The 26,013-nt window shown below is 40.3% G+C and overlaps 2 protein-coding genes across 3 annotated transcripts; both read left to right on the top strand.

The window, feature by feature from the left end:
- Positions 1 to 3,770: 3,770 nt before the first annotated feature.
- espl1 (extra spindle pole bodies like 1, separase) lies at positions 3,771 to 19,539 on the top strand. Of its 2 annotated transcripts, XM_039798898.1 has the most exons (32): positions 3,771 to 3,942; positions 4,113 to 4,201; positions 4,465 to 4,767; positions 4,895 to 5,644; positions 5,812 to 5,913; positions 6,074 to 6,185; positions 7,543 to 7,670; positions 8,024 to 8,217; positions 8,323 to 8,565; positions 8,775 to 8,919; positions 9,378 to 9,537; positions 9,734 to 9,873; positions 10,127 to 10,261; positions 10,355 to 10,471; positions 10,592 to 10,763; positions 10,894 to 11,022; positions 11,132 to 11,288; positions 11,977 to 12,086; positions 12,261 to 13,384; positions 13,471 to 13,873; positions 15,004 to 15,135; positions 15,595 to 15,808; positions 16,000 to 16,205; positions 16,628 to 16,755; positions 17,082 to 17,204; positions 17,352 to 17,501; positions 17,659 to 17,826; positions 17,964 to 18,068; positions 18,182 to 18,297; positions 18,397 to 18,480; positions 18,827 to 18,991; positions 19,078 to 19,279. In XM_039798898.1, the coding sequence occupies exons 2-32, from the start codon at positions 4,121 to 4,123 to the stop codon at positions 19,277 to 19,279; spliced, it is 6,498 nt and encodes a 2,165-aa protein (XP_039654832.1). In that variant the 5' UTR covers positions 3,771 to 3,942; positions 4,113 to 4,120. The 2 variants fall into 2 exon arrangements, with proteins under 2 accessions (XP_039654832.1, XP_039654833.1); XM_039798899.1 differs by lacking the exon at positions 3,771 to 3,942 and having other exon boundaries at positions 4,121 to 4,201; positions 19,078 to 19,539.
- Positions 19,540 to 20,502: 963 nt separating this feature from the next.
- pfdn5 (prefoldin 5) lies at positions 20,503 to 25,270 on the top strand. The gene is made up of 6 exons (XM_039796948.1): positions 20,503 to 20,637; positions 20,992 to 21,094; positions 22,525 to 22,556; positions 22,681 to 22,755; positions 22,876 to 22,981; positions 24,874 to 25,270. Exons 1-6 carry the CDS (start codon positions 20,572 to 20,574, stop codon positions 24,957 to 24,959), a joined length of 468 nt encoding a protein of 155 aa, XP_039652882.1. The 5' UTR covers positions 20,503 to 20,571; the 3' UTR covers positions 24,960 to 25,270.
- Positions 25,271 to 26,013: the final 743 nt, after the last annotated feature.

Raw genomic sequence — 26,013 nt, 5'->3', positions numbered from 1 at the left:
GCAAGTCTCACAGGTGATTCGTTTTTACAGAAAACATGAATACTGATTAACGCTAAAAACTGATAGTACTGTATTTGTATGGTGTAGTTGACATTCACAAAAGCTCTTTTGGTCTGTCTTGCGATCTTGGGATCTTAATCAGTCATTTCTTGTCAAATCCAGTTTCTCATCATATAGTGTGTCTCACTGTGCCTTTATGTAGGATTTTAGATCATTTTATCTGAATTGCATTGCTAAAGGCTTGGGTCCAAATGTATATCCTCTTAGGCACTGAAATTAGAAATCATTGCAAACAAATATAATCCTGGACCCTTTTCTTTATATGTGAATAAGTTAATTTAAATGATTTGATTGGTTTTTTTCTTTCTGTTGCTTTTCATCCTATAACTGCTCCCTGTACCTTCCATCATCCACAGGCCTAAATACTGTTGATTAAAACTACTAAAAAGTGACAAATAAAAGATTACAAATAGATTACATTAAATCTGTTATATATTAAATATGTTTTATTGATTTGTACAGCTTTGTTCACTTGGCTCTTAGCCCTTCAAGAATCGATCTGACAGAAGTTATTAGAGTAATGGATCAGTCTTTGAGACAATAGTGGGAATTCCACCAAATGGAAATATGCAAAAGCTTGTTGTGTGGCTATTGGAAACACACTGTTAATAATAATATTCCTTGAAATTTTAGCTCCTTCTATTTGAGGATGGGAAGTTGTAACTATTCAAACACAGATGTCACAGGTCCACAGAAGTGTGGACCTGGGGCCTCTTGTGGATGTGTCTGTATGTCTGATGTAAAATCTGTATTTATCACTCCACTCACCTTTAAACACAAAACAAAAAAACATGGACCTTTTCATGTTTTGTTGTTTTGCAATAGTGAATCACAGTGGATCACATTAATGCTGTTTTGGGTTTGGCTTCACCTTTAAGACTGATGTCTTGCTGGGAAATAATCTTCTCCCAACCTATTTTGCTGACTCTTGACCTATACCTAAATTGTGATTTATTTATATTTTGAAATGTCTGGTAGAACTATAGTGCCTGCTGACTTATTATGCAATCAGGGAATCAAGTTGATTTCAGAATCAACACGTGGTTTGTGTGTAAGAGGTAATTGAAAACAGTAGGTGAATTTTGGTGTGATTATGACTGATAATTATGATAGAAGTATGGCAGAGATAGTGGAAATAAGATAACTCCAAAACCTCTATGAACAAGCACTTTGTTATAAATCCCTTTGTTATAAATCCAAACCCTTACTACTACAATTAGGCCTACTACCACTCAAATAATATACTGTTCAAATCATTGACTGTACTTTAGACCAGAGATCTTCAACAGGGGTTCCAGGGCCCCTATAGGGTCCTCAGAATTACAGCAGGGGGGGCCACCAAATTATTGTTTGATTTTTTTTTAAACAGAATCACATGGGTGCCTGGGTAACTCACCTGGTAGAGCGTGCACCCATATACAGAGGCTTAGTCCTCGGCGCAGCAGCCACGGGTTCGATTCCAACCTGCGGCCCTCTGCTGCATGCTGTTCCCAAGCTGTTCTATCTAATAAATCATGTCTGAAAATATACGTTAACATGAATCCAACATTTTATTAGCAAAGATAAATTAGCCTATTTGTGAATAGGCTTATGGCCTATAGGTAAGGTAGCCAATAAGGTAGCCATCCACATACAGTTAAGCTTAAGGATTCACATGTGTGTTTAACAATAAAACAGGACGTATGAATATGTCAACAATTATTATTTTAATAATTTATGTGTAAAGGCTTTAGCCACCCTACACGTTATTGTAGACCCAGATTCATATGCAACTCAATATTATACCATAGTAGTAGGTGGTCCTCTTTCAGCAAAGGGATCCTTCGCCTTCAAAATGTTGACTTTTCGCTGGTTTAAATCATAGACTGTATATTATTGTTCATATCCATTTTATTCTATCTCATAAACCCTAACAAACATTTAATGTCTAACTCAGCTGGATGGACAGGGGAATTATTTGATGTCAATTTGTTTACTTTATGTTACTTTTATACACTCTGTCAGCGGGTTGAGCACATAGACCAGTGGTTCTCAACCTTTTTTGTGCCAGCGCCCCCCTATCCATTATCCAGGTCCACTAACGCCCCCCATCAAATATTAAGTAGGCTAATTGCCCCGAATATTAATGATTACGCCCTAATATAGGCCTATTATTGTTGTTACTATTGTTATCAAAAAATAATCAAAAAATCAAATCATTGAATGCCAAACAACACATGTATTAGTTCCCCAGGTATCAAAAAGCCATGTGAATAGAAATTATATATATTTACAGGTTTTTTTAAAAATGCAACCATTTGACATTCAAATTAAATAACAGCAGCCAATCAGAACGACTAGATATGTAACATTCAAACTATAATTAGGTATTATCAAAAGGCCTGCTGCATGTCCCTGGTGTGAACCTCAGCACCTTCATAAGATGACTATCTCCTTTTTTGTTTGTGACGTGACCTTGGGTGTCATGAAAGGCGCTTTAAATAAAATGTATTATTATTATTATTACAATACAAACACTAACAGTAGCCAATCAGAAACAGCTAGCAATGTAACATTCAAATCTATTTTTCATTCAAATCTAAATCTATAATCGAATCCAACGGAAAACAAGCTGGCACTTATCAAGGGGTAAAAGGAGAAGGATCACACACACACACACACACACACACACAGTATTTTGGTGATGACAAACGACTTGAATATCGACACCTAGCTACTGCCGAATGGAAATAATTTTACAACCGTTGAAAGTTAGTGAGAGTCGTTTTTTGATGCTTAGAAGAGTCTAGGTTAGAAGAGTATATGTTTGCCATCGCCTGTCTTGCGAGTAAATAGCAGAAAAAAACGTTTGGAGAAACGCACCCCCATATCGCGGTGTGTTTTGTGAAGGTGTGAGAGTCCCGCACAGTAAACAGTGACATCAATGCCTGTATCGCTTCCATAAGAAAGTTTTAAAACACCAAACACAAGCCCTGAACTGGCCGGGAGTTTGTGAACCAGCTAAATGTTTGCGAAACAACAAAGCACAGTCAATATCTCTCGCACGTCTCTTTTCTTTCTCTCTTTCTCCGTGAAATGAAGCTGCCTTCAGGTGCAGTAGGAAACGTTGTGTTCTATAAACGATCTGACGAAAAACTGTTACTGTGAAATATAAAGTCTACTTGTGCTACATTGAGGGGGGGTTAAAGAATACAACACAACGTCACGGCGATTGCTTTTTTTTTTTATCTGAACGCAGCTTCACGTAGTAGGCTCTTAATATATATGTCAATGAGTAGGCTAGGCTACACAGAGCTCATTTAAGATGACCTCTGACGTCCCGTTTCCATGAAGGCAGCACGGAGCTGCGCCAAACTAAGCTGACAGAAGCACAGAAGAGTTATGATACACTGATACACCGTCTCATCCAGTCGCAGTGCTGTAAGCTGGCAGCTTTTAATGTTGTAGACCACTGATTTTTTTTAGTAGTTTAAGTGTAAACATGTATTGTTGTGAATCTTTGGTTTAAACTAGCTAGCTTTCAAACAAACGCCCCCCAAGGGCACCTCAACGCCCCCCTTTCCAAAATATTGCTTCCAACGCCCCCCATCATCTTCTGAACGCCCCCGTTGAGAAACACTGAGACAGTTGAGCACGGTTGAGCATGATAATAAAACTACGATACCCACAAGTCATTGTATTTCCGGATAAAAGCGGATGGGCTATCGGATTGGTTAGCTAAAACCTTTCAAAAATAGTGCGCGGGTGGCGCAGTTTCCATGATTTTTGAGGATTTTAATGATTTTAATCTTCAAGCGTACGAAAGTTAAGCAGTAGCCGTAGCGCTACTGGATAACAAGTCTGCTTTGACTAAAAGTGTTGCTACAAAGGTTCCTGCTTGAAGTAAGTCACAGTTTACTCTTGGTTAAGCTAGCAGACGTTAACGTTAGTTGAACAGCGTCATTTTAACGTTGACGCTAACGTTAGCTAACGTTAAACTAAGATTCTCGCTTTATCAAAGTTTAAAATTAACATGAGTCAATGTTACTCTTTAAATAACGTCCTTTCTACAGCTGCCGACATGAAGTGTTTGAAAGTGGACGAATACATCAAGCGGACTGCTTCTGTGAAAGAGACGGAGCTTTTACTTCAAGAACTTGAGGTTAGCATAATCATAATTTTCACAAGATGAACCACTCGTATTCATAGTAAAGTTATTATTTTACTGGTCTTAAGAAGATCTGTTTAAAGCACTGTTTTTTAAACAACAAGCACAGGATTAAATACCTCCAAATGAGCCCCAATTCCATTTGTTGTTAGGCATGCTTTTGTGTAACGTTATACGTTATAATACAAAACACATTACAGTAAACTAGAAATCCCACTTTTTTAAAGTGAATCTGAACCTGGCATTTTATTTTGCAGAATTATTTGAAGAGTCGACCAGGCCTTCAGGGTCGCACATTGTGTGACAGGGTCATCCGAGCCTGTAACCATCAACTTGGAGTTGGATCCACTAATTTTGACCATGTCAGTCAGTTGGTCCAGCTGGTGGAGCTTTCCCTTCAGGGCTATGATATTTCTGCAGCACTTGTTGCTCAGAGCAGTCCACTGTACATGGAAAAGATCATTTTCCATATTGTCAAGAAGCTAAGCTCCCTAGAAGCTCACAGTCTATGTAGCCATATAGCTGGGTTGCTTTACAGCAGGCTTACCCCAGCCCAATCGGTATGTATTCTATTTTTACAAAGTTCATTTATTTGTATTATTTACGTGTTGTATATTCCACATATGCACTGCATCATCTTTTTCAGAGACTGCATTAACAAAGTTACCACTGTTGTATGGTCCATAGGCTGAGGACTACTGTGTTCTTGTGCGGAGCTGTTTCTCAGTGCTCTGGAATGGACTATCTGCTACCAATGACAGGAACATCCTTAATCCCCGCGACAAACTTCACTGTCAAATGCAAGCGCTGAGCTTCCTCCTGTTGTTGGACACAGACAATGCAACCGCCTCTTTCTCCAAAGCCCCTATATACACAGAGGATGCAATCGCTGAATTTGAGAGTAGCTGTGAAGCGGTAACCAAGGATGATGCTTCTTTTCTTCTCCAGGAAATGAACACACTTTTCAGCAGATGCTGGACTGGTGGTCAAGGCTGTAAGGGGGATGGTTCTAAGCTATCTACTGAGACCTCAAGTTTATATACGCTTTCTGAAATAGTGCTGGTGATGGTGAAGGTACTTTGTAAAGCTGGTCACTATGATCTTGCCTCCACCTTCTTAAATTATATTGAGAGTAAGGTCGTTGACTGTGCTGCACAGTGTACAGCTGTGGTGCTCGGCAAATTGGCAATAAAGATTCATTCTGCAATGAAGGCTGGAGGGGAGAGTGGCCAGGCTTTGACACAATGTGCCAGGGCCTTGAGGTCTCTTTCAGCTGACCTGGGAGACAGAGAAGCTCATGCACTCCTGGAAGGTTGTGGACTAGTGGTGTGGGCTGTCGAAAGTGGCCACAGCAAGGGATTAAGTGGACCTGTGCTTCTGGCTTGGTTTTCTTTTCTTGAGGAGCATCAAGAACAGATATTAAAGATGGTCAAGAAGGTGAGTGTAGTTATTTTCCATTTGTGTGTGCGCTAGAGGGAAATCATTCTATAAAACTATAGTACTGTTGGGTTTCTCTCAATCTCTGCCATGAAAAAGGCATTTAGAGGTAAATGCATTTTACATGTGGATAATTTATACAGATTACTAATCTGCTTTATTTACAGAATTCAAAATACCTGGCTGAAGGCAGCAGACTGCAACAGGCCCTTTGCTTCAGTATTTACCAAGGCTTTGTATTTGCTTATGAGAGCATGCTCGCATCACAGGTGAGACTACTTCTGTAATATCCATTTTTATGATGATGGCAATGACAAAACTGTAAATAAGATTGATGGAAGTGATGAAAGTCACACAGTTACATGTTGCTGCAGTTCCAAATGTCCTCTGATTTAAGTTTTACAACTGCCACTGACTATTTGTTCTCAGCTGGAGAACAGTGACACACTGGACAGAGTGCTGCTGTACTGCCAAGCCACAGCTGGACTGATGATGACTGAACTGCGTAAACTGTCAAGTGAGAATTTTCTCGTCAAAGCAGGTGATTACATTCTAGATTTCTAAAGCCCCTTTCACACACGCAGTCTTTCCTCGAAATGGGCAGGGATTTGTAACGGAATGGTCCCCATTAGAATTATACCTAAAAGAAGAATGGTCTAGAGTAATATTTATAGGGGTAGGAATTGAAAAGTGACTGAATAAGCACATGAAATACTTGATTTTGCACTGCAACTGCTAGTTTTATTTTACTTTACTCTTATATAATTTTTTCCTTCTTTATGTGAATGTCTGTCTTGTATCACTTGGGGTTTCTTGTATTGTCTCACATTTAAAAAAAAAAAAAAAAAAAAAAAAAAAAAAAAAGTGTGTGTGTATATATAGCTCCACCTTTACCAGCTTCAACATTAAAGTGATGAACACAAAAAAATAAAATGGGCAGGGATATCTGTCCCACCAATTCCACACCCCAGGAACTCCATGGAAAATGCTGGTATGGCTTTTGGTGTGAATACAAGTGGGGATAAGCACTGTTGGGCTGCCTCTTTCCTCATCTATATTGCCAGTGCAAGTTTTCCTAAATGTGGCTGCATGTGTGAATAGTGAAAATCACTAGTGGTGCCTGAAAGGTAATCCAGTAATTTACCGTAACTTTTCCCCATTTCGACCTGATGGTAAAATCCGATCTGAGTGATCTGATCACAAGTGGACAGCTCTAAGTACAGGTGAACACTTAAGGACGCATTGAGATCCAATAACTAAGAACTCATTCGGAGGTGGTCTAGGCCACATATGTTCACATTCTAATAGCAATGAGAATGGGAATGTGTTCTGTGCCCAAAAAAATCCCCAAATTATCTATCTATCTATCTATCTATCTATTATTTCAGCGAACAGTAAAATAAAGCAGATATAATATAGAAACTAAACTTCAACCCACAGAGATTCAGTTAGAAGCTACAAACTTACTGAGAGATGAAGAGACTTTTAAAACGTCTTTCTCCTGCACCATTCCTGCCTTTGTCATCCTTATGTCGGCACACAGACTGGGCAGCGCTTTTTCAAGTCATCGTGTTTCCAATGTATGATTTATGTGAGACTAACAACTGACATTTATAAATGCACTCGCACGCAACCATGTGAAATGGAAATTATGTACGTGTTTATTTGCATATTTAGCGGGGAAGTGAGATCCGGTTCACTCAGGGCGCATTTAGAGACACATTCTACTGCCAGGTGGGAACACGCGTGTCTAGAGCTGTCCACTTGTGATCCGATCCCCCACATCCGAGGTCAGATCCCTTGAGTGGTTCTGAAATGCTGAATTGCAATAGACACTTAATGTTAGAAATATATTGTATGACATTTTGTTCACTTTATGATTACCATGTGTCTTGCAGTGGTTGCTGTGAGCAACTTGGCTTGTGGATTTTACAACCGGCGTCTCTATGACCAGGCCTTCACACTAGTTGAGATCCTCTGCAGGGATTTATGCAAGAATGGTCCCATCTCGCTCTCCGTCGATAGGGTAAGCTCTTTAAAAGTTAGATTTTGTTTGATTGTGCATGATGTTGTCTCGGTCTATATAAATGCACTAAATCCTGTCGTGTGTGTGTGTGTGTGTGTGTGTGTGTGTGTGTGTGTGTGTGTGTGTGGTGTGTGTGTGTGTGCGTGTGTGTGTGTGTGTGTGTGTGTGTGTGTGTGTGTGTGTGTGTGTGTGTGGTGGGTGTGTGTGTGTGTGTGTGTGTGTGTTGTGTGTGTGTGTGTGTGTGTGTGTGTGTGTGTGTGTGTGTGTGTGTGTGTGTGTGTGTGTGTGTGTGTGTGTGTGTGTGTGTGTAAAATCTAGCATCTGTATTTATAACATGGCTTTTGACTCCATAGTTGAGCCGACCCTTCATGCTGGCTGTGCAGACATCTCGGCGTGCTGGACAACTGGAGCGAGCGCTGGACTGGGTGATCCTGTGGCTGAAGGCTCTAGGGGACAAAATCACTACTCATATGGCTGAACCAGTCTCTCTGTGGGTGAAAACAAAGACTGATGCCGCCCGTAACTCTGAGGAGGACATCCGTCTCAGGTACAAACCCATTCTAATTTTTGTTTGACAGCATTGACGTTCTCAGAATGTAATTCATGGAATATTATTGGAAAGGAAACTTAGAACTGTCCCATCCTGCAACAGGACATTATGTGACGGTTTTGGTCCGGACGTCCCAGATGAGCGGGTAATGCTTTGCCTTTTGGAGGAAGAGCTGCGTGCCTATAAGGAGGTGGCAGGAGATACGGCCCAGGAGCGTTACAACACACTCTGTGATCTGTTGGACATCTGCCATGAGGAGAGCTCCCACACCCACCTACGTGCCATCTACCTCTGTGAAATGGCCCAAGTTGTGTGTTACCAGGATTTCAGTGAACAGACGGACTGGTAGGAGCTTTTTTATTTACATAATTTCTAATAGTTGGGCTCCTTGACAAATACAAATGCACTGTTTTGTGTGCGACCAAATTGTGTGCATGAAAAAGTAGTTTTCACCGTGGCCAACAATTGAAATTGTTAGTCTGAAGCCCCACTGGGCCAACATGGGCAGCAGCCTATTGTCTCAATATACGTTGTGTTCATTTGTAACTACACAGCACTGCAGTTGATTTTACCCATGAAGCTTTACGGCTACTTGAAAACGAGCCAGAGACTCAAGAGAATGCTGACAGACTGAAGGATGATAAGGCCCATGCTTTACTTTGGCTCTATATCTGCACTCTTGAGAAGAATCTTCAGGAGGTGAGTTCTATTGGATCTGTCAGGTTGTAATGTGCGTTTTATTTTTTTTTAACTACGTTTTTTTAAAGTGTCCGTATTTAGATTCCTTTTCTGTCAAAAAAATAAGGGAGTGTAACTGAAATTAGTAACAGCATGGTAGTATTCATGGCCATTGTTTTTCTTTAAGATATTGTTATTCTGTAAGAATTGACATTGTAATGTACTGTATAACTGGTAATCAACAATTGGATTTAAGTCTTAGTTTATTTAATACACTGACCAAGTGTCTTGTAGTCTCACATTGCCAGACCTATCTCCACAGTTCTGCGCAGTAAGGTCTGGGTCCTCCACACATACATTCCAGAGTTGGAGAAAAAAACACTGGGTTATTTGCATTTATTATCCTAGAAATGTACTGTCGTTGATCCAAATGAACGGTCTTGTGATTAATTAATGATGCTTGTGTGGTTTTTGTCCAGGCCATTGAAAGGGACAAAAAACTGCGAGAGTTGCGTGAGCAGACACGGTGTGCGGCCAGTCCCATAGGAACCAATGATTTTGATTATGAAGACAAGCAAAAGACACAAGACAGCACCCTGGTCTCTGAAGGCCTGCATTTCAACCTGGCCGCAGAGAACAGTAAGAATACTTTTTCATATCCTCAATCATCCTACTGTAGACCCCAGTATGATATGATTCGATATTCTACCATAATCTGCATCTCTGCTAGGTACTATTGGTGGGTCTAATCAAAAATACATAATTGTTCATCACTTGCTGTCTCTGTGAGAGATTAATATACATTGTATTATTTCCTTTTTTTTTTTTTTTAAAGAGTTGTGTAAGCCTTTGGAAAGAGCACTGGATGAGTGGTCCTCTCTTCTGCAGAGTCAAGACCTGCCTTCTGTCAGAAAACCAAAACAGACCTGTAGCTCCATCGCTGTGACTGCGGCTCTCTTCAAACTTATGGGGAAGGTAACGACACCAAAGTGGTCAAAATCAATCTTAAGGGTCTCCTTTGGTCGTTTTTAGTTTCTCTCTTCAACACCAATATGTTTACTTTTTAGTAAGCAAATGCGTTAATATGAAGTTGTGCTCTAGAAAGACTTGGGTTTTTTAAGGGGTGTTTCATGGTGTATCCTGGGGTCAGATTGTTAAAACTAGTGTTCACATCATTGGTAATTACATTATCTGTGTATTTATCAAATCCCCTCCTTCTCTTATGTAGCCTCTAAAGGCTTTAGAAGCTTACCAACTTGCGATTGGACTTTCACGTCAACTTGCCGATGCCCACGGATGTGCCAGCTCTCTCTGTCAAACAGCCAGTATCCTTCTGGATATGGGCACCCCTGAACTGGCTTTGGTAATGCAGTTTTGTAATAATTATCTTTAGCAAATGTACTATAGCTTTCGTTATGTACTATATCTCACTTTGTTTATTGTGCTATTTTGTTAGGCCCAGCTAGAGCAAGCAGAAAAGTTCCTTACCTCTCTTACCACTGCTGATGGACCTTCTTCTCTCTCTATGCTGGCCATTCTGTTGAAAGCTCAGTACTGCTACAGCACAGGGAAGGTAGGTAACATGTCTATGCTAGCAGTATTTCTCATATTATTGCGTTGTTATTTTTGTTTTGTTTTTTGGCTGGAGGCAGTGATTTTATCATATTGCCCCTCCTGTTTGACCATATGTCAGGTGGATCGTGGAGTACCTTATCTGTGTGAGGTGCTTAAAGAAGTGAACGAGCAGAGGCAGTCAAAGCGCTGGTACCTGCTGCGTGCTCAGATGCTCCAGACCTACAGCTCCTATCTGAGTTTGGACACTGCTGCACTGCCACAAGCCCAGCGAAGCCATATAACGCAGCATGGTTAGCTAAAGCATTTGCTACACTTAATCTAACCAGATGTTTTTCTCTCTTCATTTTGCGTTGTGAGAATGCAGAGGAGAGGTTTGCAGCAGCAGCTTTAACTAAGTAAGGACCTATGATTGTGTCTCAGGTATAAATAGCCCGGACACTGCCCTGTATGAAAGTCTGAAGCTTCTCTGCAGCCTGCTGGTCACTTTAGTGGGGAAGGGCCTATATGGGACTAACGCCAGCAACTCAGACATGCGCTTCGTCGACCAAGGTACATTTGTGTCACACATGGACTGACGATGCATGTAAAAGCTAATACATTATTTGTCTATTTTAGTGCTGTCTACCATGTTGATTCTCTCCTTTTGATCTGTGAGCAGGAGATAACTTGGTGCTGAAGTGGCAGCTGCTCTCAGAGCTGTTAAACTGCTCTATGAAGGTGGTGGCTGTGAGGAGCAGCTGTGGGGCAATCAATGATGCCAGGCTCCAATGTCTAGAAGCTCTCAAACTGGCCACCAAGCTGCAAGCACTCAGCCAGTATGTACATGTGCATGGTAGTGGGTTAAAATGTAAAAGAGTGAAGCCGGGTTCAATAGAAAGCTTATCGGCTTGTACTGGCCATTCTTAAATATTGTTTTCTGCAGTAAACTATGCCAAACCTACCAGCAGGTTACTCCTCGTTCCTCTTTATTTTTTATGTGTTACCAACAAACTAAAAATAACAGCTTGATATAGTGTTGAAGTATCTAATTATTGGACCTGAATATTTTACTAGGGCCACTTAGAACCAGTAAAATACAATCTATACAGTATAGTTCTCTTGAGTTGATTTAAAAAAATACTAAATGTTATATGCTGAGTTATAGTTCATCCTATAACAGTCCACTGCAATCCAATACAGTCAGCAGCCATATAATAAATCCTAAATATTAGAAGCTTCTTATGGATTTTATAGAAGACTGTCATGGATGTGTTGATTCAACTCTTATTAGGATGTACTTAGTGGTGGTGTTGCTGGACTGCTTTATTTAATGTTGTAAAATCTTAGTGTTAGATTGTACATGTGTACCTAATTATGATAACAATATTAATTGTTCTAGTACATGCTGACTAATACTTTACCTATAATAGGCCTAGAACACAGCACAATATAGATATGCAGCACAATACATAATGGCTAATGTGGTCACATTACAAACTTATTAATTTCTTGTCATTGTTTTAGATGTGCTGAACTGCTGGTGATGAAAGCTGAGTTGGAGCTGATGCAGGGGGAGAGAGAGGAAAGTGGACTTGATTTAGACCAAGTCAGAAACCTTCTGGATCTCTGTATAGGTCTGTTAAATGCAAAGCTAAACCAGTTCAGACTTTTTGTCAAATTGTGATTTGATCAGATGGTTATTGTATAGAAGTGTGTATGTGTTGTCAATGTTAATTCCAAGAAAATTGTACTAAAAAAAAGTAGTTTCCTTGAACTACAAAATGTAGTATTTTATTTCTCTTCCTCAGATTTTTCTGATCAAGTGCAGAAGACTGAAGTGAAAATCAAACCTAGGAAAGGTCGCCCAGTGCAGAAATCTCAGTCGCCCCTTCCTGTCTTGGAGGATGATCTTAATGGCTTCCTGAAAATTAGGTGGAATGGCAAAGAGCGTGCAGTGAGGGATCTGGCCAGCTCCCCACCTCTCAAAGCCGAGCCTCGCCGCTGGCTCTCGTCCCTGGTGCATGAATCCGACTGCCAATGCTCCTGCTGCTCTGAACCCTGTTTGGGCCGTGCCACTGCTCGCTGGGCAGCTACGCAGGCTGAACTGGTTCTCCAGCTGGATCCCAATGAAGCCAAAGTCAGTTTGAAACTTCAATCAGCATCATTAGCTCGCTGTAAGAGTGTCGCTGCCAAACTTGGTACAAAATTGGCGAAACTCTTCTCTCCCTGTGGTCTCGCCAAAAGTTCCTTTAAACCCTCCCTGATGCAGGACGTGGTGGGCCGTGTGTACCTTCGCATGGCCCTGTCTGGGCTGGAACCAAGGCTTTACAAGGTCTGTGGTACATGGAGAGTACTGGAAGCTGGCTTGGCATTTGTTAATGCCACACCCTCTCCTGTGCTAAGACCTGTGAAGGCAGGCCTAATGGCAACTAAAGCCATTGTGTCATTGGTTACCTTGGCTGAGAAAAAGGGCTGCACCCCAGAGGAGCTCTTCTCAAATGCTTGGACTTGGAATGCACCAAAAGAGCTAAAATCTGAACATAAAGCGGTGCCTCAGTCATCCTCGCTTAGGAAGCCTAAAGAGTCCATTAAAAACCCAGATGTGCCTGACAAAACCAAGGAGGCAAAGAAGGTCAAGGTTGTTAAGCCCAGGATTGAGGTGACAAGCTCCTCAACCAAAGAAAAGGGAATAGTTCCCATGACACCAGTAATGGTAAAGTCCAAGCCATCTGTTGGGCAGCTTGGCCATTTTGACTTTAACACAGTGATACCTACTTTGGCCTGTACTCCTATCCAAAAAGTGAAAGCCTGTGCCTCAGTGCAGAAAGCACCAAAAACTGCCTCTAAGCTACAGTTTCAGGTGTATGAAGAGTTGTCGCCAGTTCAACCTGTGCCTGCTGCCCCCAGACGCACAAAAAAAGCATTTTTCAAGGTAGGAATCTATTGTAATCGGATGTTTTATTGTTACAAAAAATATACTGTTTTTATTTAAATTATTTTTCTAATATTTCAATACAGATGGAGTTTAGCGATGAGAGTGACACGGAAGCCAACACCCAGGCAGAGTCCAAAGAAAAAACAGATGTCCGTAAAAAGCGAACCACCACAAGAAAAGCGGCCCAGAAAAATAAATCAGCCCCAGATCCACCTGCTGGGAAGGTCCCACTGAAGAGGCAGGCCAGGGGTAAGAAGACTTCTGCATTGCCTCAGTCAACTTCTTCTGAGGATGACGTCTGTCAGTCTGCTTTAACAAGAAGAGGAAGAACCAGAAGGGAGCTGTCCAGTGCAGAGGCAGATTCAGTGGAGGAGCCAGACAAGATGAGGACCATTGAGGAGGAATTTACTGAAGTTCTGGACATAAGCATTGAGCAGCTCAGGACATCAGACACTGAGGCTGAAGACACTCGCGCAAATAAAGATGGTGTGTATTTTGTGCACATGGTAAAACTTCCCATTAATTAGGAAATATAACTGTCTTATGCCTATCTGGCATTTGTACAGTATTTTCCGGACTATAAGTTGCTCCGGAGTATAAGTCGCATCAGTCAAAAAATGCGTCATGAAGAGGAAAAAACCTAAGTCGCGCCGGACTATAAGTCGCTTTTATTTAGAAATTTATTTCATAAAATCCAAGACCAAAATCAGCCTTTTTAATCTGTCAACTACACAATAGGACACAGAACAACAGGCTGAATACGGTAGATGTCCGTTAACAGTTATCGAACTATACAGTAGCACACAGAACAACTACCAGGGTGTGGAGACGTAACTGCACCGTTGACCAGCCCTTCCTGGCAGCACGTTGTTAAAGCACCCACCTGTGGACTCGTTCCTCCAGCTCTGGCCGTCTTGCTTTCAGCCCGCGATTAGCCGATTAGCTTTCTTTTTGTTTTCTTCATTGCAATAAGAGTCACCTATTCGCCAGTCCCTCACAAGTTTCTCCCTCATTTCAAACTTTCTTTCTGCTGCTCGATTACGGTTTTTGGCTGCATATTTTACTACCTGCAGTTTCTCTTTTCTTTCTCAGTTGTCTTTAGGAGCAGCATTCTAGTTGTCACAAGCCTAGAGCGCCCTCTTGCGGCTGTAGACGGTAATGTTTTCGGTATGAATTAACATTTAAAAACATGTTCAATTATATATATTTTGATATATAAGTCCACCTGACTGTAAGTCGCAGGACCAGCCAAAGTAGGAAAAAAAAGTGCGACTTATAGTCCGGAAAATACGGTACAAATTAACATGCACACCATGTTACATATTGAAAAATTTAATTTAGTGATGATCCCCCGTGAAACCCTGAAATTCTTCCCAGCTCGGCGTTAAAGTTTTGAAACTCTACACAAATCATGGTTCCAATGTAGAATGTCAACAATACAATTCAGGAAAACCTGCGGATTTGGCCGTGCTTATGGGCACAATAACAAAACCAGACAGTATGGAAGATGTGCAGAATGCCAGGAAATGGCAAGACAAATAATAGCAATAATGGTAATCACAGTATCTGAGATTTGATTAAAGGCCAGAGCTCTAATCTCCTTTGACTCTCTCTAGACATAGATTTCGAAGTGTTGCGGAGGGATATGTGTTGTGATCTGGAGCGAGATGACTTGTCTGAACTGAGGAGCAGAGGTCATCTGAGTGAAGGTCCACAAACCCACCTCTCTCATTCAGACATCAGGCCAGGTGAGGCTGCTGCATTTCTTTTCTTTCCTCAGTTCTGTCCGATGATGATGACGATGATGATGATGATGATGATGATGATGATAAGATATGATAAATTTGTCTGCAATGGTATTACAAAAAACTTTCCTAAAATAATAAGCACGGAAATAATCATATTTTACAATATACAGTATGTGTAGGGGAAGAGGGAAAACCTTTTTTTAAAGCAGGAATTGATTATAAACTTTATTTACAGAATTGTAACATGCAGTACCAGTCAAAGGTTTGGACTCACTTTCTCATTCATTTGAGAAAAAAACTTGAGTGGTACTGTAGGAATGCAACCTATAATGTATAATAAGGGCTACGGTACCTAAACTAACAAATGCATATGTAAACACTCTTAAAATCTTAATGGCAGTTCTTTCACCTTATTGGCTCTCTGTCCAGTTGCATCTGTAATTTCTTTCTTTTTCTCAGACAATCTTTCTCTGGAGGATGTTGAGTCATTGCTCCGCTCAGCCTGGTTGGCCCTTCAGCACTTCCCCTCACCCACCATCTACACGACCCTCTGTTCTCTTCTGGCCTTGACCACGGGACAGCAGGACCCCATAACTACAGCAATGTTGCATGCCCAGTCCTTGGGCATCACAAATCGTCATCGCACAATCAGACATTTAGCCAGCTGTCTCAAGTAAGCCTATGTCTTGTATGTATGTATAGTGTCAAGTCATGATTTCCCTCTTACAACACTGGTCTTTTTATCAAGAGATCTCAAATACAATACTTTTTTTTTTTTTTTTTGGTATCTTTTGATATCTGACATGCTCAACGTTCTTTTACATTGACAGTATTACAAATGGTTTCTTTGTGTCATGCGAACAGAAAGCTGAATAAGGCATCCAATGAGCTAGCCGACAAGATGGATGCTCTGACTCTAGATGAGCTCAGTCCAAACGAGTCCAAGAACTTTACCGAACAGAGGCTGTCGCAGTTGGAGAACATCTTCTCCTTTCCAACTGCTGACTCCTCTACTTTCCCCCAGAGCCACTGTCAGGAGTTTATCCAACAAATGCAACACCTTCCCTCAGGTAAAATATGAAATACTGTCTTGATCTCTGTAGCAAAGTGGGTACATTTTCATGTTTTGATTCCATCAAAATGTGGTTTGCACATGTCAGTAATGCATTATGAGAGGTTATAGCAAAGTTTTGGAAACTGGTAATTCATTGGATTTTGATCTCAAGCAAGTTTTGATCGTTTGTCATACTTCTAGTATAATTTCACCCGCTGGGGGTCAATAAAGGTGTATCTTATGTCATTCCTTTTGCTACTTGAACTATACTTAGTGGGGCCTGATTCAGTGAGTAAGCACTTTTATGTATTGTCCATAACCTGATTTAAAAGAGATTTCTGGATGCTTTCATTTTTGATAAGCAAAGGCAGAATGTGAACTCCATTATGCTTATGTAATATCCTTTTCTCTCTTTGCATCCCTCTCTCTCCTGCACAGGGGTGACTGTGTGTGTGATGTCTATGCTTGGAGTAAAACCTTGGGAGATGGGTGACAGCATCATACTGTCACGTCTTGAGAAGGGATCTGCCCCTGTCACTGTTCACATCGCCACCTCTAAACAACCGGTGAGGACGGTAAATTATGGTATGAGCAGACTGGTAGCCACAATCTGAAACCAGACAATGCTTGTGGTTTTAGCAATTTGGTGACAAGTGACTTTAAAGTCTTGTCATATAGGATAGCCATACCCCACATCCATCCAAAATGGTGAGCACAGTGACTGCTTCCTATGGGTCAATGAGTAATTACTGTATGTCACAAAGTACTTGCTGCCAAATACTCTTAGGTGGAAGATATTTTTTTTTAAATATAGTTTGACTTTTCTAATTTCCCTGTAGTTCATTACTTACATCCCAGATTATAACTTTGCCTCTGTCTTTGTGTTATGCAGCACCCCATCAGTTGGCTGGTGCAGGAGATGGATAGTGTTCAGGTGGAGCAGAAGGTTGTGAGCTGTGTGTCTGAGAAGGCCAAGTGGTGGGAGGGTCGCAGGGCGCTTGACTCTCGAGTTGAGGTAAGTGGTCTCAGAAGGCTTCATTCCAAATCCCTGCTTTTATTCACTTAGTTTCACTTAAAGTCATGCCCTTCCACTCAGACGTGTAGACCAAGAAAACGGGACACAGAAACAAAATTCATTTGTCTAAATAACCCTTTCTTTCAGCGGCTGTTGAAGGAGATGGAGGGCTTGCTGGGATGCTGGAGCAGCTTTCTTCTACCACTTTCATTGGATCCTGAGCTCTCCAAACAGGCCCAGCACCTTTGCAAGTCCTTGTCTGCAAAGGGAGTGACAGTCAGTGAGGAAATGTTGAAGGTGAGTGGTGGTGTTGTTGTTTTTTTTAGCTCCATAGACCTTTTAGCAGCAGCATCTGACCTTTTTTATTCTGTCTTGGTCTCAAAAGTAGCTGGCAAAGGACCAGCAATGCAACAACCAATACCACAACCAATACCACTTCTGACTTGTGTTTCAGGCTGTGCTGTCTGCCGCTCCTGTGCTCTCCCAAGAAGCCCTTAAGAGATTTGCAATGGGAGTTTCTCCACAGTGGGACAAAAAGTGTGACCAGCTTCTCCATACAGCTGTGTCCCGGCTCGCTCACAGAGAAGAGCCCCGTGGTCATGTGGTTCTTATCCTGGACAAGGTTAGTTTCATCTATTAAATACAGAATTTTCCTATAGTCTGATTTGTACATAGAGGGGCTTTGGTCCAAAATTACCTTTTTGTGGTGGGATAATGCTAAAATGTAGAGGTATTGCCTTCCGTCCGGTTTCTTTGCAGTACCTTCAGAAGCTGCCTTGGGAGAGCATCTCCATCTTAAGGTCTCATTCTGTCAGCCGGATGCCTTCTCTGCACTCACTAATTGGACTATGCATTCAGAAAGAGGTAAGATTAATGTCTATTACTGTGCCAATATGGCTTGTGGTGCAGAGGTTATTTACTTCCTGATAGTTAAGGTCAGTGGTGGTTATGAATATTATTTAAATCTTCCCTTTTAGACAGACTCTCAGTCCATCCTGAAGCAAGGTGTGAATACAAGGCAGGTGTTTTATGTGCTGGACGCTGATGCCAATTTAGGAAACTCTCAAGACCAATTCAAGGACTGGTTTAGCAGGTGATACCAATACTTATTTAATGAGTTTCATTTGTCTGTATGCCTTTCTGTCACCGGTCTCTTTTCTTTCTAGTTACTAAATTAACGTTCTCATTATAGTCAGTCAGACTGGGACGGTGTGTGTGGAGTTGCTCCTGACTCGGGTCAGCTGGAAGAAGCTGTTGCTATCAAGGATCTATACATGTGAGTTTATGATCTTAAGTATCCTGATAGGGAGAGAAAATAATAGTTGCGATTTTAAAACCTGTTAAAAAATGAGTTAATTCAGAGGTTTGTAGCAGACTAGAGCTGAAACAAGTAGTCGATCAACAGGCAACAATTTTGATGATTGGTAGTCATTTTGTAAGCGGCTAAGAATTCACTGGTTCCATTTGGTAAAGTATGCTAAAGAGGATACCATTTAACAAACACTATTTTTGTGTTTTAATGTTATTTACACATTGTGTGTCCTATATTAAGCTCTTTGATTCGATAATCTGTTTTACTTTGTATCCTTTCTGTCCATGTCCCCCTTACCGGGATGCTTTAGTTACGTGGGTCACGGTGCAGGCGCACGATTCCTCGACAGCCAGGTAGTCCTAAAACGGCAGATGAGAGCAGCTTCTCTACTTTTCGGTTGCAGTAGTGCGGCTCTGGCAGTGCGCGGGGATCAGGAAGGACAAGGCATCATCCTCAACTACCTCATAGCAGGCTGGTGAGATATGTCTTTACTGATCCTTTTTCAACTGCAAGTAAATACTGTCCTCTTAATACGTTTCTATTTCTTTATTTTCTCCTCAGCCCATTTGTTTTGGGAAATCTGTGGGATGTTACAGATCGGGATATTGATCGCTTCACTAAAGCCTTGTTGGAGTCCTGGTTATCCGCTGGGTCTGGAGCGCCCCTCCTGCATTACATGGGCCCTTCCCGTCAGGCCACGCACCTGAAACACCTCATAGGAGCTGCACCTGTAGTCTATGGCTTACCAATTCACCTGCAGTAGATGGGATGGTAAACTCAAATTCTTCTAAAAACAGGATGTAAACAATCTATACAGTATCTAAATGTTTTCAGCACACAAGCTGGAGTATATGATTTTTAACTTGAAATGTAATGCAGTTTGTTGGCAAGATTAACGGACTGCATTTTCTTTATTTAAACAAATGCTACTACAGTGTGAATGCTTTTAAATATCTTGCAAATTTTTATTAACTGTTTGATGTGTTTATTAAACATCATTTTTTAAATAAATGAGTCAGTGTCTGCGTTGTGGAAATTACTTCTTACTTAGTCACATTTATGTACAATAGAGTTGAGGAAAAAGTGGTATTTACACTATTGTTCCCACAGTAAGTTGATTTTGTTCCAAATGATAGTAACTGCTTTCACACCGCACATACTTTGTTCATAGAAGATAAGTTAGGTCTTACACATGTATATCTTGTTCTTAAAATATTAGTTTGTCCTTCCTTGTGACCTACTTCCTTTTAAAGCCAAAAGCTGTAGCTATAATTAATGGATATTATTAACTTTACTTTTTTTAGAGTTGGCTCTAGGAGAATTTGATCCAGAGCTCATGAGTGTCAGCTGTAATTTGAGGGTGCTTTCAAGGACCCTAGAGCACAAAAACTAATACCAGGGCTACCAATATCAATAGTATATGGTCATTTAATATTCAAAGTTTCAGTAAAATGTACATGTATGACAAATTTAAAAAAAATTTGGCCATATCTTTCCAAAATGAAAGTACAAATGAATTGTCACTCATACAATTCCTCTTTAATGATAATGAAATTGACTCTGTCACATGACTCTGTTTTGAAAATGCATTCTGACCTTTTTGTATGGTGATCTTGGCTCGTAGAAAGTAATACCAGTTAGTGCTTTTGTACAGTACCTATTAGACATTAAATGGGGATTACTGAATTTGCATTTAAATTTTTAAGTTTAGGTAGAAGTTTAAAATGTAAATGCAACAGAGAGTGACCTATTTAATCAGTTTATTTTCTATATTTATTGTGAGACCTAAACTTCAATATAATACGACCTTTTTGCATTTATGTATATTTTATAAAAGTGATATGCATTTAGAGTGAGAAAATATTTGTATTGTTTAGAACCACTAAATCACCAACACCTGTTTATTAAGCGCATTTTAACATGATGGATAAGTAAAGAAGTAGGTGCATTTCATGTCTTGTCCACCTGGGGGCGGTGTCTCAGACTGATGACAGCCCACCTCCATCACCCGGAAACACAATCACAGTCGCTGTCATTTGGCATCGCGCTTCCAACATGGCGGTGAATCTCACAGACCTCTCCCTGCCTCAATTAGAGGGACTGAAAACCCAATTAGATCAGGTAATATTGAAACGTTTAGTATTTTTCAATTTTGACTGTGTTCTTAGGTGTCGACTTTATGAGGGCGATAATCTAAATGAAAACGGGAGGGTGGGGGTAGCGGAGCTAGCACATCTGAAGCTAACGGTAATTAAATATCCAGTCACCCAGTGTGCAAGTTGAGTTAACATGTTAGCGAATCTGGCCCTCGTCGTTTCACGTGTTTCGACAGCAGTAAAAAGAAATCCTTGACATTTACGGTGTGACCATATTTTGTTGTTTAGACCACGTTATTTACAGTCTATGATTCAGACAGGTGTGGTCGCTTTGTGTATCGAATCTCTAACGTCGGTTGTTTTGTGCGTGTTTTTGCAGGAGATCGAGTTCTTGACGTCTTCAATAGGTCAGCTCAAAGTTGTCCAGACGAAATATGTTGAAGCAAAAGATAGTATGAACGTCCTGAACAAAAACAACAAGGGTGAGTAAAGTTTCATGACCTTATGCCCCACCAAGCATTTTAACACACACAGACCCATTTTTGTCTTTTTTTTGGGAGGGACTAGGGATCCTTAGGGTGATAGCAGGTCAACCGTAGATGCCACATAGAAGTGGTGTACATCAGCCGAAGGCTGGGGACATGAAGATTAATGTGAGATGCAGCTCAGCACGGTGTATCGATTTTTTTATAGACCCAAATTTGTAATAAACATTGTGTTTTTGATAGGCATAATGATTGAAGTATATGATGCCATTCCTGTACTCCCTTTGTCTCCTAAGTTGCAGCAATTTTTGGTTTAATACCTGATTTGTTGTTCAAATTTGGTGTAACGTTTAACCAGTTCTTAACAACTGAGAATTGATAAAAATAGTTTAAAAAAAAAATCCAAAATACCATATTAAGATACCATTTAAAAAAAAAAAAAAAATTTTTAAAAAAAACATGTGTGATTTCAATTTTGTATAAGTTTCCTTAGGGAAAAAAAAAAAACTTTCATTTCTGGAGAGCACTGTTCACTGTTTTGGAAACTGCTCAAAAGTCCCCTTATTGTCAATAAACCTAGAAAAGCCTCTCTAGTTTGTGGTTGTAAAGTGTCATGAGGCTGTGATTATCCTAGGGGTCACAACAGGAAATTTTATACAGTGACACAAAATGGTCATACTACAATGAATTGGCTACTTAGGACTAACATCACAGATGAATACAACTGGGTTCGTTAAATCCACAAGAGTCTCGGTTTTCTTGTCATACCCAATTTACGCAACTCCAAGACTCCAGTATGCAGAAATCTATATATATAATAAAAAATTGTACAATATATACTGCGTGAGAAAAACGCATAGTTTTTGCCCCAAACTGCATGGCATCAGCATAAATTGCCCTCGCCAAACTTTACCCTAACTTTGGAGCATTATTTAGTCCCCTTTACCACAAGCAAGCATGACATGATTGGTACCAATGGATGCCTCAGGCCTTTCATAGTTTCATAAGATACCAGTATCTCCACTCTAGCTATAGAACCCAGCCCGCTACAGCCTCTTAAAGACAGTGAAGCGCTGACACTCCCGCAGGTCTCAGGGGGTTAACAGAGTTACTGGAACGATTGATAAAAACATATTTAGCTCAACAGTGGTTCTTCATTTGCTATGATAAATAAAGCTACCCTCTTCTACATGGTGAAATGGTGATAATGAATACATTTAGCAAGCTCTGCAAAGCTTAGGATCATTTTATATAACAAACTATCTAAAGGCCTCACTGTACAGCAGTGCGTTTCACAAAATGATGGGCTGTGAATGTGCATTATGTTGTTAGTTTGATGAACGTTTGTGAAATCATACCCTACATCTGTGAATCTGCAGCTGAAGTCATGTGAATCCCCCCCCCCCCTTCTGTCTTTTCTCATACAGGAAAAGAATTGCTCGTGCCACTTACCAGCTCTGTATCCTTACTTTACAGTAGAACAACCAACATCTCATGTTTTGCAGTTTTTTGTGATGTGCTTTAAATTAAGTTATGGGTCTCTTGAGACATGCGTACTTGTCCTTAACATTTCTTCTTCTCAGATGTACGTCCCTGGAACATTAAATGACGTGGAACATGTTTTAGTGGATGTGGGGACAGGATACTATGTTGAAAAGGCAAATATATTTACATTTGAAAGTCCATAAATAATTTTATCTTTTACTAAATAATGTGTTCATATGAAAAAACACTCTTATGTAAATTTTATTTCTACTCTTACTTGTTTGTCTCTGTAGAATGTGGGAGAGACAAAGGCGTTCTTCAAACGCAAAATAGACTTCCTTACAAAGCAGATAGAGAAAATTCAGCCAGCCCTTCAGGAAAAACATGCCATGAAACAAGGTAAGCTACATTCTTTATATATATATATATATATATATATATATATATATATATATATATATATATACATACATACATACATACAACACACACACACACACACACACACACACACACACACACACACACACACACACACACACACACACACCTATCCAGGGTTTAAAGTGGGCTCTGTGTGGTAACCCTAAGATCTATGATGAAGAACACCAGGAGCAACTGCCACGAGTTGATTTCATCAAAACAAAATTATGACTAGTGTGTCAACTGCATGCCAAATTGCCTCCTAACTTGCCATATGACCGCTTACTGACAAGCATTCAAAAGGCTATTTTTTTTTAAACCAAGTCCGACGCAGTCACTACACATACAACACACCGAGGCTACATTCACTTCCAGCTAACTTCACGGCCAACAATGAGAGCAAAACAGCCTCGCCAGTCTATTTTAACCGAATATTCTTTGTCTGGCTCAGCTAAAAGCGCCAGATCTGCAGCACGATACCGTGTCGTTTACTACTGAGCCTGTTTTTGTAACCGTGATCTTCACCTGTTCAACTGACTTTAGCAGATAGTACGCAAGTGTCCTGCTATTGATCTTTCCAATTCACAATTCCCTTATATTTTTACTAATATAATGGATATTACAAGGCACGACCAAAGCATATTTTAAAAGAAATGAATACTAGTTATTTTGCATAGGAGTTTGCAAATTAAATTAAAGTTGTATTAACTTAAAGCTATAGTGTGTAGTTTCTGTCACCCCCATGAGGAATTCCAAGTAATGACAACACTGTAGCTACATCCACATGACGCAAGCCTTTCGGTGAGTAAAGCCCTGACTGCACTACGCAGATCGAGGAGTGGCTCAACGTGGGTGGAGCTAAACGTTTGACTCCGCACACTTGCCCAATAGCAGCCGGAAGAGGAAGAATGTGTGTCTGAGGGAAAAACACAGGACTTTCACCCCGGAGACCGGAGAACGTTTCCCGCGTGTGACGTTTGCTTTCCCCGTTGTTGTTTTCCTTAACCCAACCGTCCGTTGTTGTCTCGCGACCCCCAGAGACCGGGGCTCGTTTCCCACAAGTCACGTTTGCTTTCCCCGTTGTTCTTTACCTTTTTTTTATAATTCAAATATTATTATTTATTATAATCTATATATAATTTATATTATAATCATTATTCTACATTCTACAACACCTGATCTCCGCCACCAGATGGCACCCGCACAGAGTCAGATGTTTAGCTCCGCCCACATTTAGCCCAACCCCGATCTGCGTACTGCAGTCAGGTGCAATTGCTTTCGGTGATCACACACCACCCCCACCCCTCCTACACAATTGCTAGTAGTATTTATCCCATCAAATCAGGGAGGACACGGAGGATGTATAAAAAACATGGACTCTTCAGAAGAGGTAATTATCTTGTAATGTTTATGTCCTTTTCATCGCCAAAGCTGAACACTGCTGTCGTCCTTTCTCAGCGGTGACGTAAAACGCATCACTCAAGCTGCTGCGCGCGAATGTCTCCAAACGACACCATTTTGTAAACATAGCCATACTGAGAAATGCAGAGTTTTGTGGAGCTGATAGGCTTAATTAGCTTTGTATCAACTCAGTTGGCAATGGCTTGAATTTAACGTACGTTCATTAATATAATTTAATAGTCGTGCACCACAGCTTTAACTAATCCATAGACTTTCACTAAAATGTAGAAAGTGTATTCACTTTAAAGTTATTAACATTACACAAGTATTATTTTACTGTACAAATAAAATGTATTTAAGACTAGATATGCTACAAGAATACATGGTACCCATAAACTGAAAAAGTCTCAATTAGGAAGTTTTAAGTGGAAAAACATTTACTTTACAAGTTGTGTTCTTTCTTACAGCTGTGATTGAAGTAATGAATGTGAAGATCCAGCAACTGCAACAAAGTCAGCAGGCATCACAGATGGTTGGGCCCACCAAGGCGTAACAAGAAAACCTGTTTAAACTCTTCATGATTTAGGGAAAGGGGGATTTTTAAGTTTGTGTGCAAGTAACTCACATCTGTAGGACAAGAAAATGCCCTCTACTAATCTAATGAAGTCATGTTAAATACTGAAGAAAAAAAAAAATTGTTTTTGCTTTCTATCTGAAATAAGTGCATAAACCTTGTCACCAGTAAATTATAAGTAGGCTATTGTTACAGTAAAGCAATTATGTGTACTTAGTCAATTTTAAGTCAATTTATTTGGGTGTCCGATTAGTTTGCGTAATTAAAGAGGTCGCTGTGCATTTAAAAAACTGTTGTTTTTTTATTGTGTATACATCAGTGGGGTCCACTTCACTACCAATACCTCTTTTTTATCATAACTTTGCGAACTTATAAATGTAAGTAAACTGCGTCTTCTGCAAAAGTGTTAAGGCCCTTCAGACATACACAAGTGTTTTCACTGATTCTGCTCAGGTTAGTAGTGGGAGGAGCTACACTAGGAATTGCATGAGCTCTCTGCACTCCATCTAGTCTTTATGTCAAAACAATACTAAGAAGAGGTGTAATCAAGTGAAATCGAAAATAAATTAAGGTAGTGATGGCATGGCTGCAGCACTTGCTTAGTGTTTAAAAGATCCTGTGCAAATCAATTCCAGCACAAAGTTATAATCAAACTGTTTTTTTTTATCAAGACGTGGTCATTACATGTTAAACGCACACTACCATTGGCCTTTCATACTGCTGTTTACTTGTATAAATTCCAAGACTGAAATTGGAATCCCGCCAATTTGGTTACATAGCAATTCATGTATGAACTAACTGAATTAACATTCCTTAATCGGTCTAGTGTTGTCAGGCATAGTGACTTGATCATTTGTTAATGGTGAGCAACATCAATTGATACATCCTGCATTAAATCAAGTCAGTGAGCATTACTTAAGGATATGATTTCTACCCGTATGATAGTCATTAGAATCCGTTTTTTTCTATTTTCAACTATTTTGTCAAATTGATAAAAGATCAGTAATATTCCACGCTATCCATGGTGTGACAA

The sequence above is a fragment of the Perca fluviatilis genome, chromosome 4, assembly GCF_010015445.1.
Source record: "Perca fluviatilis chromosome 4, GENO_Pfluv_1.0, whole genome shotgun sequence".
Lineage (NCBI taxonomy): Eukaryota > Metazoa > Chordata > Actinopteri > Perciformes > Percidae > Perca > Perca fluviatilis.
Note: the sequence above shows the minus strand (reverse complement) of the source record. Positions and strands in the feature narration are given on the sequence as shown.

Bases quoted from the DNA above. Each gene is read 5' to 3' on its own strand.
- espl1 (XM_039798899.1), top strand. From the start codon at position 4,121: ATGAAGTGTTTGAAAGTGGACGAATACATCAAGCGGACTGCTTCTGTG. The intron at 8,218-8,322 runs GTACAAACCCAT...ATCCTGCAACAG, and splicing joins GAGGAGGACATCCGTCTCAG to GACATTATGTGACGGTTTTG. The intron at 17,827-17,963 runs GTTAGTTTCATC...GTTTCTTTGCAG, and splicing joins TGGTTCTTATCCTGGACAAG to TACCTTCAGAAGCTGCCTTG.
- pfdn5 (XM_039796948.1), top strand. From the start codon at position 20,572: ATGGCGGTGAATCTCACAGACCTCTCCCTGCCTCAATTAGAGGGACTG. The intron at 20,638-20,991 runs GTAATATTGAAA...GTGTTTTTGCAG, and splicing joins TGAAAACCCAATTAGATCAG to GAGATCGAGTTCTTGACGTC. The intron at 22,982-24,873 runs GTAAGCTACATT...TCTTTCTTACAG, and splicing joins AAAACATGCCATGAAACAAG to CTGTGATTGAAGTAATGAAT.